At 45.1% G+C, this 13,640-nt stretch overlaps 2 protein-coding genes across 6 annotated transcripts in view; both read left to right on the top strand.

Moving 5' to 3' along the window:
• The window catches only part of COX17 (cytochrome c oxidase copper chaperone COX17), a 177,028-nt gene that overhangs the window by 56,866 nt on the left and 106,522 nt on the right, over positions 1 to 13,640 (top strand). The gene's annotated exons all lie outside the window — the stretch shown is intronic.
• The window catches only part of POU2F1 (POU class 2 homeobox 1), a 111,412-nt gene continuing 103,650 nt past the window's right edge, over positions 5,879 to 13,640 (top strand). For 4 of the 5 annotated variants that reach the window (XM_071814068.1, XM_065842680.2, XM_065842670.2 and 1 more), the window contains exon 1: positions 5,879 to 5,979. In XM_071814068.1, coding sequence (XP_071670169.1) covers positions 5,916 to 5,979 — 64 coding nt within the window. In that variant the 5' untranslated portion in view covers positions 5,879 to 5,915. The remainder of the gene's footprint in view (positions 5,980 to 13,640) is intronic. The other variant, XM_071814056.1, reaches the window with a different exon arrangement.

Raw genomic sequence — 13,640 nt, 5'->3', positions numbered from 1 at the left:
TTCCCAAAGTCTACACCAGAAAGCATGCTGTACATTTGGTCGAAAAAAGGAATCCAGTCCTCTTTCTCATGTAGGTGCAAAACAGAGTTTGTCCTTCTATGTGGGGTCTGCCCATGCTGCAGCCACTCTTGCTGTAATATCTGAGCATCTCCCAAGTATTAGCTAATAATATTCAAAACAAAAAACATTATGTATTTTCAAGCATTCCCTTGTAGTAAGGAGAGCCAGAGAAAACCAGTGAAAATAGATCAGTGGGAGTTTTGAGTGGCAACTTGAATCACGCACTTGCAAATCCCACTCCCCAAGAGACCTGAATCAAGTCTCAGGGCACCCTTGTTGTCCCTCTCGGAGAACAGACACAGGTGAAGATGGAGACAGCCTTGTGGGTGTCCAGGAGAGGACTGATGACAATCCAAACAGAGCCTCTTAGTCATGGCACAATAGAGAGAATCAGCTCCTCTTCTCAGGCTGCCCAGCCACATGTACAACTAAAGACGAGTTACTTAATTTCTCAGCCTTAGTTTACTACTGCTAAAAAAGCACAGTGATAATTTCCTGAATCTTATCAATGGGTGATTTGTAAGACGTAATTCATTAAAACTAGAAGGAGCTTAGATGCTGCATTGATGATAACCATTAAAATGCATTCAAAAAATTGAGCTGGAAAAAGTAACATACCCACAGCAGCAGAGAGTGAGAAATAGATTGAAAAACCCACCTGAAAAGATAAGTGTCCTCTTAATGACTACCTCTTCTTTTCTGAGGGTGTGTGAAGGTTCTGAATTACAGGGTTTTTTTAAAATATGAAAATGAAAACCATGTTTCTTTTTGTCTGTGCTCCATTTCTTATCTCCAAAAAAGCAGTTAGCTGCACCTGGGAGGGGCAGAGTATTACAAGATGATGGTACAGCTTTCCTGCTACTGCTTCATTAGCTGGGAGATGCAGAGGATCTGTGACAACTCTCAGAAATAAGAGATGCAGGGTCATCCTTTTTCCAATCCAGAGGCAACAAAAGAGGGACAGAAACAGAGCTAGAAAGCAATCTGGTGAAAGCAGCCAGAGGAGTGTGCAGGGGAAAATAACAGCCTATATGAAACAAAGAAATAAACTTAATAGCAAAGTAAATTATACTGTTAAGCAGGCATTTTTTATTAACAGCTCTGGGGAACACGCACTGGGGAACACTAGGGGGATCACCCTCCATATGTGAGTGCTCCAATGACTGGACACTCCTCCGCTGCTTATATTCACACAATTATTGCATAGTAATTACAAATTTTGGAAATTTTTAACATACATCTATACTAAGAAATAATTGCATAATCATAACATTAGTATGAAGTTAGGTATAATTGATTAGTTTCTTACTTACAATACATCTATTAATTACTAGTTAAATATAAGCTAAGCACTCTGCTTCTAAACAATGTATTGTTAATCTTCTGTCTCCCTCTTGTCATGCAGAAGGATCTAAAACTTGAAAAATATCACCTCATTTTGCAGGTGGTCAGAAAGCATTTATCATTTTGATTGGTTAATGATGGGCATGTCTTTTATAATTTAACCACAGTATACATTAATTAAGCAGCTTCTCTTCATATATATGCATTGGACAGCATAGGAAGGAGCTCTGAAGAGGGGGCAGAATGTAATACTGGAAAGAGAAGGCACTGGTGGGTACCAAGCTGTGGGGGTGAGGATGGACTGTCTCCTTCAAACCTGCAAACAGGCCAAGGGTGGGGAGCGACACGGGAGAGAAAGGAAAAAAAGCTTTGTGGTTTAAGTACCAAACTGCACAGCCTCAGAATACCCAGGCCCTGGTCCAAGTCCTGCAAATGTCTCTGCTGTGGCACTGGGGGAACTATGCATGGTCTTTATGTTGCTTTTCTTCACTTCTGTTCCTCGATCGAGGAGATACTAATCCTATTTTTCCCTCGTTCTTTGCCTGCCATCTCTCTAAATTGCATGCTTTTTGAGACACGGACTGCCTTTTGCTGGTCATATCTGCAGCCCGCTAAAAAAATGAGACTGTAACCTCTGTAACTATTACAGAGACTGTGACAGTGAGACTATCTGTCTCTCTGTAAGGGTATGTATTACACATGAAAAAACAGTAAACAGACAGAGACAAAAAGGTGAATTTAATTAAAGGTGAGATGAACTGAGCAGTCTGAAAGGAAGGGAGAGGTTTTGCGGAGGTACGTATGAACGCATAAGGGGCAAAGAACGGCTGTTTTGAGGCAGAATCCTCCATTGCAGTACCTGGAGGACAAAAGGGAAAGCTGAAGCAAACATGGCTCTAGAAACAGGGCCTCCTTGAGGGCAGAAATCTGATGGGAAGAAAATGTGATAGAAAGAAGGGACATTGTGTGAGAAAAGCAGCATCTGGGGTTCACATCTGAGTGGGAGAGTGGAATTGGAGCAGAGCAGATTTCTCTTAATTTCTCTATACACTAGAGCTGTGTGGGGAAAATGATTGTTTCCTTCCCAATGTGCTTTTTGCTTAGATATTGTGATTTGTGTTTCTTTTGTTCCCTGCCTCCCCACCTTAAAAAACAACAACAAAAAAATTGTCTCTGAAACACTACTGAATTAATACTATCAGGAACTAGAAAACTCAGAAGGTAATTTGTCATCATAGAAAATCTGGGGTTCTGTGCTCAAATACACCATGCCAAGGAGGTCTAGTAATGAGGAAGCATCTGTATCAAAATTGAAACAGCAGACACAAATACACTGCAGAGCTTTAAAAGATCCTGAAATATTTTTTTTTTGCTTTACAGGTGTGTTGACTTTGAACACTGTATTGTTTTTCACTGTCAGAAAATATTTTTAAAGCAAAATCCCTGTGATAGGTGATTCTACGAGGCTGACAAGTCCAGTCAGAGAACAGAAACACAGTGTCCTGCAAGCACTAGCTGATTTGAGCTTTGTTTCAACAAAGGATGTAAGAGTGTTCTTAATCACCAGCATGAGCCCAGTCCCACTGACTGCAGCTGAACTCAGTTTCTCACACAAGTCCTTATGCAAAATGAGCCCAGAGTGTTCAGCTTCTCATAGGACTAAGCTTTGTAGCATCTCTGTGTCCAATTATTTCAAATTTCAAGTATTTCCAGCAAGTGGCTCATGAGTAAGAGACCAGTCAGGCACTATGTGCCAAGTAACATCAAATAAGTAGTTTGCAGAAATCACAAGCTGTTTGCAGACAACTCAAAACTGAAATAGAGGTAAAATTTTTCTGATAAATTATTTATCACTAATGATTTGGCCAGCTTTCCTGAATATATCTAGCCACAGGGATGTATGACACCTTGGGGAAGGCATCAGATAGAGATGCATTCGAAGTAAACTAGAGAAGAGGATGCAGACATAGGTCCAGAGCAATCTTTAAAGAGAGAGTGAGAGCAGCTATGTGGTCAAACAGAATGAAGTTTTCTTTATAGCCAGTCCATTAGAAAACACAGAGCAGATTAGTTAACTACCAGGGAAAAACAAAACATGAAAAGCAAAACCAACTATTTGTTTACAGACAGCTTTTCTTCGGCAGCTGTGGGTTCCTGCTAACTGTGTAGAAGCTGAGCAGGAGCAAAGGCTAAATCAGGTGTGGTAATGGGAGCAAATTCTCCCTGGTGAGAAGCTGCTACTATCAGGGAAGAGGTTACTAGGAAGTAGCATGCAGGAGTGAGAAGAGTCTATGGGTGAGATGCAAAGATATGGGAGAGAATATTCAGCATGGGCAGGATTAGAGCTGTGCAGAGTCTTAATCTAGGCAGCCCTTTCTCTACACCTTTATCTGTCATGGTGCAGCCACTGTGTGCTGCAGTGCTGGTTTAACCTGGCCATAAAACTGGATTAACTGGCCTGCAAGGATCGTGGCTGAACAGAAGAGGAACACGTCAATATGTCTTTGTTTACATGTTCACTTCTGCGAGTTAAACGCAGATCTTTTCTAGTAAAGGGCTTAATTGCTGGTATGCAATATCATCAATTGAATGCACAAAAGTAGAATTAGTGTTAGGGGAAGGTTTTTGCTCTTAGTGAAGTCCATTTCTAGTGTTTTCTGCAGTATCTAAAGGTTATTTTTTAATAAGAAAAAAAAACCCCATTACCAGACGAACTTATTTTTAAATAAAAATGGCAAAATTACCTTTCTGATTCAGCCCTTGGAGAGAAACCCTGCTGTCTCCCTCCCTCAGCCTTTCCTCTTCGGCTCTTCCCTACCAGCAAAAAAAATCCAGTGACTACCTCTAATACGACTCACATTTTCTTCAACAACAGCATGCAAGAACGGATCCCTGCCAGTTTCTCTTATTCCACAAGGTTTTGAGCCCCAGAAGAAAATCCGGCTTGGACTCTGACCCACTGAAGTTAATGACTCGTAGAAAACGTTACGACTGAGTCCTTAATGAACGCTACTCTATACCACCTTCTGTTTCTTCTTTTTATGGATATACATTACAAAGCTCAGGGATAACATATATTTATGCAATATTAAGAACATAAGCAAGTTTTATTTTTACTCTGCCAAGCTTGTCAAGAATCAGCAAAGTTCTGCTCCTCTGCCTGTTTAGCTGATTGCTTGTCCTGATCTGGAAGTTTTGAATGCAAAGCTAATTTTTATGTCCCTCTAGCCTCTTATTATTTACTGTACTCTCTTTTAATGAGGGAGGCATGAAGCCTGACTCCCTCTTCCTTCCAGGTTAGTCAAATTTGATGTGGAAAGTGGAAGAGAATAACATATTTGATTGAGAAAGACACCCCCAGAGCACTGTACTGCCCAGACCGAGGAGCATGTTACACTGGGTTTCTTATGAAGACAATCGCTACCCTGTAATTGCTCTTTTCTAAACGAACACCATACCACCACGCACACACCACTCTCCACGCACAACGGCAAGTTCTGTTATTTCATTTTCTCTGTATGCAATTTCTTTTTATTCGTAGGGGATTCATTCTGCATGGAGCTCGAGGAGTACCTGTCGTGCAGATGCAGTTACGGTAGCTATTTTCACGCAACCACTTGCGGACACGACTCTTTTCAAAATGCCCTTTCAGCCTGATGGTTGCATTTGAAGATATTGCCATGCAGTTGTCTTTTAATACCACGATTAACTATTTGCGTTACTACCGTGTCGGCCCGGCGGCTGAACAGTTAATGCAGGCTGTATGAGGCAGGGCTAAAAACGCACCCTTTGCTGCTCCTCCCTGCCGCTTGCGCCTGCCCTGCCGCCGTTAACCCGCAGTGGCCTTCAGCTCCGCGAAGAAGCCTCCGGCGCCGCAGGGGGCCCCCCCCGCGCCCCCGCCCCGCTCGGCCAGCGGCGGGGGAGGCCGAGACGTCCCGTCCCCCCGCACCTTGCGCCATCCTCCCCCTCAGGCCACAGCCCGGGGGGCACACAGCCCGGCCCGCGCCCCCTCCCGCTCCCGTCGGGGGCCCCAGTGCGCAAGCGCCTGGTCCTCTACTACCCCCGGCACACAGGCGCGCGGGGGAAGGGGGGGTCAACTGAAACGCTGGCGCGCGCGGCGCGACGGTTAACACGTTAACGAGCCCCCAGCCAGAGGTGAAGCGAAAGCAGTTGCGCGCCTGCGCAGTGCCGCAAGAAATCTGCCCCGGGGCGGGGGGTTGGGGGGGGCGAGGGAGCGCGTCCCCTCCCTCGGAGCATGCGCGGCGGCGCAGCGCACGCTCGATGGGAGAGCGGCCGGGGTGGGGGGGCGGGGAGAGGCGAGGAGAGTTTGCGCAGGCGCAGAGCGAGGCCGCGGCGAGGTCGGTTGGCGGCTGCGCAGAAGGTCGGCGGGGGGAGGGGGGGGTGCGCGGCGGGGGGAGGGGAGGAGGAGGGGAGGGAGGAGGGGAGGAAGGAGGGGGGCCGGGAGCGAGGGAGGGTTTATCGGGCGGCCGATTTTGGTTAAAATATTCAAAATGGCGGACGGAGGAGCAGCGAGTCAAGATGAGAGTTCGGCGGCGGCGGTGGCGGCAGCGGCAGGTAATCATTACTGCATTTTACATATTCATATTCATACTCGCACACGCGGCCCCCCCGCCGCCCGCCCGCCCCGCTTAGCATAATTTATTAGTACTCAGGATTATTATAATTAACGGCACAGGAGGGAGCGGGGGGGGGGGGGGGAGAGAAGGAAAGCAGCCTCCCCGTGCGGGGAGACAGACACACACACACACACGCTCCCTCCCTCGCCTGCCCGCTCCCTCACACGAAGCCGCACTTGCACCCGCTCGCACGCCGGGGCACCTGCGCCGGGGCAGGCAGTGGGGCGATGGGGGGCGGCGGCGCGGGCGGCGGCGGCGCAGCGGCCAGGCGGTGGGGTCAGGGTGGGGAGTCGGCGGGGGGATGGGGGGGAAGCCGGGAGGGGGGAGGCATCCACACACCCAAAAGCGGTCGGAGGTGGTTAGCCGCCACCCGGCTGGGCTCCGCTGCCCCGCTCCCCTGGCCCGCACGCCTACAATAAAAGCCGCTTTACATATTCATGGTGGGGGGGGATGCTGCTGGAGATGTCCCGGCGGGGACCGCGGGAGGGGTACGGCCCGCCGGGCTGGGGAGGCGGGTGGCCCCCCGAGTGGGGCAGGGTTCCCCCGCCGGCGCGGCGGCGGCAGGACGAAGGGGGACGGGGTTGCTGGCCCCTCAGTGGGGCTGGGTGAGGGAGAAAGACTTGGTTTCCTCATCTCTCTTCTCATTATCCCCCCCCCGCATCCCCCCCCAACAAGGGTTATTTTCCCAGAGCCTGGGGCCTGCAGGCATAGGGTGGATGGGTGCGGATGGCCCCGGGGAGGGGTAGGACGACAGCGTGGTTTGCATTTTTATTTAAAGTTCCTCCTCCTACCCCTTTCCCCCCCTAGTAAAGGGCAGGTTTGGTGTGGGGTGACTTGGGGGGTGCGCGGGCAGTTTCTCTGTGCCCCTCTCCGACGTGAAAGGCCGCGTGTTTGCACCCCCCAAAGCTGGATTTGCCCCGGTGGTGTTTGTCCTCCTCCCCCTTTGCCCTCTTGCTTCCGCAACCCTGAGGGCTCGGGGGCAGCAGGGTGCTGTGGCCCCTGGACAGGCCCCCTGGGTGAGGGGCACCAGACCCGCGTCCTCTTCCTCCCCGCCCCACTCGCCATGGGTATCGGGCCAGGTGGTGGTGCCGGCAGCCGCAGTGGGCTGGCACTGGGGGTGCGGGTCCCGTCCCTCTCCCTCGCTAGCTCTCTCTCTATCTCCTTCTCATTTGAATAATGTCTAATTCGGGGAGGTTTATATTATTGAAATGGCCGCCTGGCTTTCCCCGCCTCTCATGTTTAGTAATTCAGACCTTTAATAACAGCCACTCAGAGCCCAACGCCGTGTTTATATTTTACATTCGCCCCATGTGCTTTTGTGGTTCAATATGATTCTTCTCTCTCACTCTCTTGCTTTTTAAAAATTTTCTTGGCAACCCACAGAGCCCCGAGATCAAACCCAGGCTGTGTGAGGAGAGGAGGGGGAAGAGCTAGGCCCTGGCTCCTCTGGCAGGCGCCTAGGCCTCTCTCTCTGCTGCTTGATTTATTTACTAATAACCAAAATGACCCCCCCATCTCCACTCCACCCCTGCCAGCAAAAACAAAACCCTCCTGGGGCTTGAGCAGCATCACATCTTCTCATAGATTCCCAAACACTCATGTCTTTTAAATAAGGAGCTTATTTTTAATTTATAGCAACTCAAGACTGTAAAGCTGTTCCTTTCATATCTGCTTTTCAGAGGCTTGGGCATTTTTGGTCCCTTTGTCCTTGGTTCTTTTCCTTAAAGGAGAGTTGCTTCTAATTTACGTTTCCTGGCACTGAGAGCTATAGAAGACACACTCAAAAATCTGAACAGCTTTCCTCCTCCCTCAGAACACAAACAGAATTGAATACATTGAAGATAATCTTATTCACCTTCCTTTTGCTTAGAGTGGATGCAGTTTAACAGTGCAGTGTGTCAGATGGTTTTGTCACTGCTTGTATTTTGACTGTTCTGGGTTAGGTTTTTTTTCCTTCTCTTTCATTTAGATTTGGCTTTCAAGATAGAAGATACTACTAGGCAGTACAGGATCTAGAAAGGAAGATAAGTTTTCTATGCTTGTGTCATAGTGAAAATTGAAATTAATCCTCTTAAATTGTCTGGAATAATTCAGTTTTAAACCAGATATTTGCCTACTTAGAAAGAAAACAAATGGACTACTTCATTAGAAAGAGGCAGTAATTAAAAAAATATTTATTCAGGGATGGGTTTCAGATAAAATTCTGTAGGTTTTCATTAGTGACCATTGTTTCACCCTGTGGAGAAAAAGGACCTAACAGCAGGGTACTTCAAAGTAGCTGTGCCAGATTAGCATGTAAACATTTTTAGAAGCATGACTAGGAAGAAAGTTCACATACAAATGCAGGCAAGGTATTTTGTAGTTTGGTTCCAGATTTAATTTGTCACAAAATACTATACTGTGACTAATGAAAAACATTTTGATTTAAAAAATAATGGCTCAGATTATTTATCCTTTTTCTTCACCCTTGGTGAAGACAGGCCTTGAATACTAGAAGAAAAAATCTGTAGAAGCAGTAATGAGACTATTCAGGTGACTGACTGTTTCACAGACCAACAGCACAAGGCTGGCTGGACAAAAAACAGTAATATGATTTCATGCCTTAAATAGCATATGTTTTTGCACTCGTTTCACAAGATGTGGTCAAGCCGATGATGTCATTGGCCAGAGGACAAGGTGCAGTTAATTTGATTTATTGACCTGGGGTGAGGTGTAGCACTGAAACCTTCTCATAGGGAAACCATTTATCTGAGGACAATTTCCTTTATAGCAGCAATTTAACCACTGCTGAGACTGTAGATATTTTATCCAGCATGATAAAAATGTACATTGCATCTTGCAAACAAGATTTCTTTGTCACTGACATTTTAGTAATTTTTATAGAATGTAATACTGGACAGTGGCTTTGTGCAGTTTTATGGCCAAGCTGGAGTTTATAACTGAATTCAGGTATTTACATGCTAAAATACAGATGTATTTATCTCAAACATGTATTTGTTTGCCTGTGTTGTAGCTTAGAATTTTACTTGAACGTGATGTGGATAGAAATGTGCCCTCATCAGTGAAGCCTCTAGGCAACATGTTTGTAGGAAGCTCCTTTGCCCAAATTGTGGCATCATCTTCACTTGTTGGAAGGTGCCGAGACTAGTGCATGGATATTACTCCGCAGTCTTGAGTATGGACTCAGTAAGTTTGCAGAACACACAAAATTGGGTGGGAGTGTTGATCTGCTGGAGGGTAGGAGGGCCATACAGAGGGATCTGGACTGGCTGGATCTTTGGGCTGAGGCCAATTGTATGAGGTTCAACAAAGCCAAGTGTCCTGCAGTTGAGGCACAACAACCGCAGGCAATGTCACAAGCTCGGGGAAGAGTGGCTTGAAAGCTGCCAGGAGGAAGAGGATCTGGGGGTTTTGATGAACAGTGGCTGAACATGAGCCAGCGGTGTGCCCAGGTGGCCAAGAAAGCCAACAGCATCCTGGCTTGTATCAGAAATAGTGTGGCCAGCAGGACTAGGGCAGTGATCATCTCCCTGTACGCAGGGCTGGTGAGGCCCCACCTCAAATTCTGTGTTCAGTTTTGGGCCACTCGCTACAGGAAACACATTGAGGTGCTGGAGAGAGTTCAGAGAAGGGCAGCAAAGCTGGTGAGGGGTCTGGAGCACAAGTCTGATGAGGAGCAGCTGGGGGAACTGGGGCTGTTTAGCCTGGAGGAGGTTGAGGGGAGACCTTATCACCCTCTACAACTACCTGAAAGGAGGTTGTATCATGGGGGGTGTTGGTCTCTTGTCCCAGGTAACAAGTGTTAGGAAGAGAGGAAATGGTGTCAAATTGTGCCAGGGGGGCTTTAGATTGGCTATTAGGAAAAGCTTCTTCATGGAAAGGGTTGTCAGGCATTGGTACAGACTGCCCAGGAAAGTGGTTGAATTGCCATCCCTGGAAGTGTTTCAAAGGTGCATAGATGAGTTTCTCAGGGACATGGTTTAGTGGTGGACTTGATAGTGCTAGCTTAATGGTTGGACTCGATAATCTTAAAGGTCTTTTCCAACCAAAACAATTATATGATTCCGTGCTAGTTTATCACTGGTGAATGTCAGATTTTAAGCTGCTTCTTGAACCTTCTTCTGTCAGTGGTGGGTGGGTGAGTAAAAGAAACTTTTTTTTTTTTTTTTTCCCTATCATCTGCCTGGCTGTGGTGAGAGTAAAGGATTGTGCTACTGTTACAGTGCTTTCTAATTCTTACCAGGGGAATATGTTCTACTATTTTGGCTGTCCTTATAGCTTTTTATGTTACTAGGGCCAGAAGGAAGAAGGGTTGTCCTCCCCATGAAATAATTCCTCTGCTCAATTATCGAGGTGGCTCTACCTTTTTTCTGGTGTGTGATGGTTGTGGGTTTTTTTTATGGTGTTCTTTTTTTTGTGGATTTTGTGGTGTGGTTTTTGCATGTGTGGGTTTGTGGTGGTTTTTTTTTTGTTTGTTTGTTTTTGTTTTTTGGTTTTTTTTTCCCTTTCCAAAACTGACCAGAACTTACCAGCCTAACATCTGGCTGGAAGAAAGGCTGTGTCAGTGCCATATGTGGAGCAGAATTGGGAAGGTGTGTGGTATGGTGATTTCACTAGAGGAGTTGGAGCTTATTCCTTGCTTCTTAGAAGGAAGGGGGAAGAATCTGAGCTTCTCACCCTGTCATTTTAAGAGGAAAAAAAAAATCTCAGGTTTGTTGTCACTAACAATTTCTCAAACATTAGCCTGCAGTAATAATTCAAGCAAGTAAGTGTTAATACTGACTTCCTGATGCTGAATGTGGATAGCTTCTGAATGCTTGTTTTAGCAAGTAATGGTGATGATGTCTGGAGCCAATTCACTTGATGGAATCAGTGAGGTAGCCTTCAAATCAATCTGTCTGTTAAACATAGGAAGCACCAGTATATTCTGTTAGGAGTCTCCTATGCAGTGTGACGAAGTGTTGTTCCTACATTTGCTTGATCATAAAAGTGTATTGTACAGAAAAACGATATTTTGAACACCATTGCCACTTAAATAATCTTTGTCAAATTTCAAATGGTAAATTCCACATTTAGAATGGTGCATTTTTTCTGTTTTCTTTACATTCAGATGTCTGAGAATGCAAAAAAATTTGGGCTAAATGTTTTGCCCATGCTGTCTAGAATGTTTTTGTTTGGTTGATCTTTTGTCCAGCTTCTTTCTGTTAAATAGGTTCATCTCCCCCAGAGACATGTTGGTTTTCTCTCCTGGTTCTCTGGTAAATTTGCAGTAGTTTTTTGTAGCATGCAGTAAGTTTTATTTTGCTTTCCTCAGATTTTGGCTCAGTTCAAGACTTCAAAACAGATTAGAGCATTTTTAATGTGCAAAACTAGTCAGTAAATTTTCTTGCTTTTTTTCCAGCATTATTTTCTATTCACCTCAAACTGTTGTTGCTTGTAGGACAATAATCTTGATACTGATATTTTATACAGCTGACAATTAGGCAGCCTCTGCTACTTGCACTTACAGCTTTATTATTTTATCTTGAGAGAATCTGTGACAGCCTGGGCAAATGACTGTCTTTTATGACATATGTATTTTCAGTCTCTGTGACAAAGGTATTGTCAAAAGAAGATGTTGAACAAAATTAAATACGACTTGAGTGCCCCAAATGTGATATACTTGCTTTGGGTACTTACGCTAGTACGTACATGAAAGACTATCTTATGTTGCTGGATAGACTTACAGTGCTGGGTGTTTACTGCTGCAGAGATTTGCTTCTGTGTTCGCAAATTTTCCCACCCCTTTTCCTATTGTGCGGCATTGTTATACCAGGGCAAGCTAAGCATGGGATTTGTTGGACTGAGTGCAAGAGATAAATTTAAGTGAAGATACTGGTTTTGATTAGTGTGTATTAAGTAATTGCTTGTAGTTCACTCAACTGTGAGTTGCTAATCTGCGCAAAAACATGTACATAGATGTATTTTCCTTTCTATAATTCTTTGCTTTAAATTTATTGAATTGTGTGAGTAGACCCTCATGCTGCTTTGTGCACACCTTTCTCTGTAGAAAAGGAAGTAATTACTCAGGATCTCAGTAGTATTCCTTTCCCTAGTTTCTTGTCTCACAACTAGCTAGGAAATATCCACGTTTCTTAACTATTATAAATTATGGGCTCTATAGTGCATTCCGAAGTCTTTGCAGAAGCATTTTTTTATATACTCTTACTGGCTAATTGAATTACTCTAGGGTTAATAAAAAACACAGTTAAGTGACGAAGTGTTGGTTTTATATAGAGGATTTACTGGGTTCCAATCCTGAGGTGGTCACCAGTTTTGCTTGCTTCGCTCTTCTGGGCTAAATCTGTGTAACGGGAATTACAGATCATATTTTCACAGAGATGATGCTGGAGAAATAATTGGCTAATGTTTTGCAGTATTTCTGAAGGTAAGAGAACTGTGAGTCTTCTGCTTTTACATGTAATCACCTAAGCTTGTGCCCAGGTTAAACTTTGCTTAGGATGTTTCAGTGCTGGTGCTGTTCGTGTGCTCTCATCAGCAATGAAGGCCTCCTGTTGTAAAGGCACAGATTACTGTCAGTTCTAACTACAGTGTGATGCAGATCTGCTGTAGGGTATGCCGTTCAATGACAGTTTAAATCAGCCCAAGCCTGTCCTCATCTCCCTGTGTGTTCCTGCCTCCTTCTCTGCACTGGTGCAGATGCTTGCCTGATTCCTTTGCGGACCTAGCTCAAGGAATTAAATTGTCAGAAAACAAGTCTTGCCAAAAGTAATGAATAGGTTTTTTGTTGGTTTAGCTCTCTGAACTGGCTTACAATGAGATTAGGCAAATAGCAGTACCAATCAAAGAAGGGAACAAAACGCACATGTGTTGACCCAAGTCTTCTCATAATTTCATTCTCTCTGATGGCTTGTGTGTTGGCATAAATGAGGAGTCATGCTCTCAGCCATGTGATCCTACCACTTACTTGGCACCTTTTCTAGCACTTACGGGCTTCCAGGATGCTCTAGCTTGACTTGTTAACCTGGTGGAAAACTAGCCTCAGATAATTTTCGATCTTTGGTTTCGGAGTTCGCATTGGCTCAATGAAGGCCTTCAAGTGCAAGAGAGAGGATAGAATCATATGAGTGAAAGTGGAGGAAGGGGAAAGAAGGAAGAGAAATGAAGTTTCCTCTTTTCAAAAGCAGCAACAAGCATTCTGGTTATCTTAGTTGTATTGTATAGCTTTGCTTTTAGATTGACCTAAACCACTGTGAATCACAGTTGATTGAGCTGATGAACTCCTGTTGATCTAAAATGGTACTGGCCCAAGGGAAGTGATGGGAATGTGTATAACGACAAGCACTATGCTGGCCCTCTTATTCCAGCAGCAGGCCGTACATAGACCGCTGAAGCCAGTGGTGAAACTGCACCTAAATAAAGGAGTAGCTTAGAAGAAACCAAGAGATGCTGAAAATTTGGTGTGGTTTATGCTGTCATAGGTATGACAGCCATGACAGAAACTCTTAAATAAAAACTGTGAATGAGACCTTTAAGTGGCTCCTATTATTTTAGTGCTGTGTACAGTGAGACACCTCTCTAAAGAGGGATGTGGCTTAA

Source organism: Patagioenas fasciata, chromosome 1 (assembly GCF_037038585.1).
Source record: "Patagioenas fasciata isolate bPatFas1 chromosome 1, bPatFas1.hap1, whole genome shotgun sequence".
In the NCBI taxonomy this organism is placed as follows: Eukaryota; Metazoa; Chordata; class Aves; order Columbiformes; family Columbidae; genus Patagioenas; species Patagioenas fasciata.
This window is presented reverse-complemented; position numbering and strand designations above follow the sequence as displayed.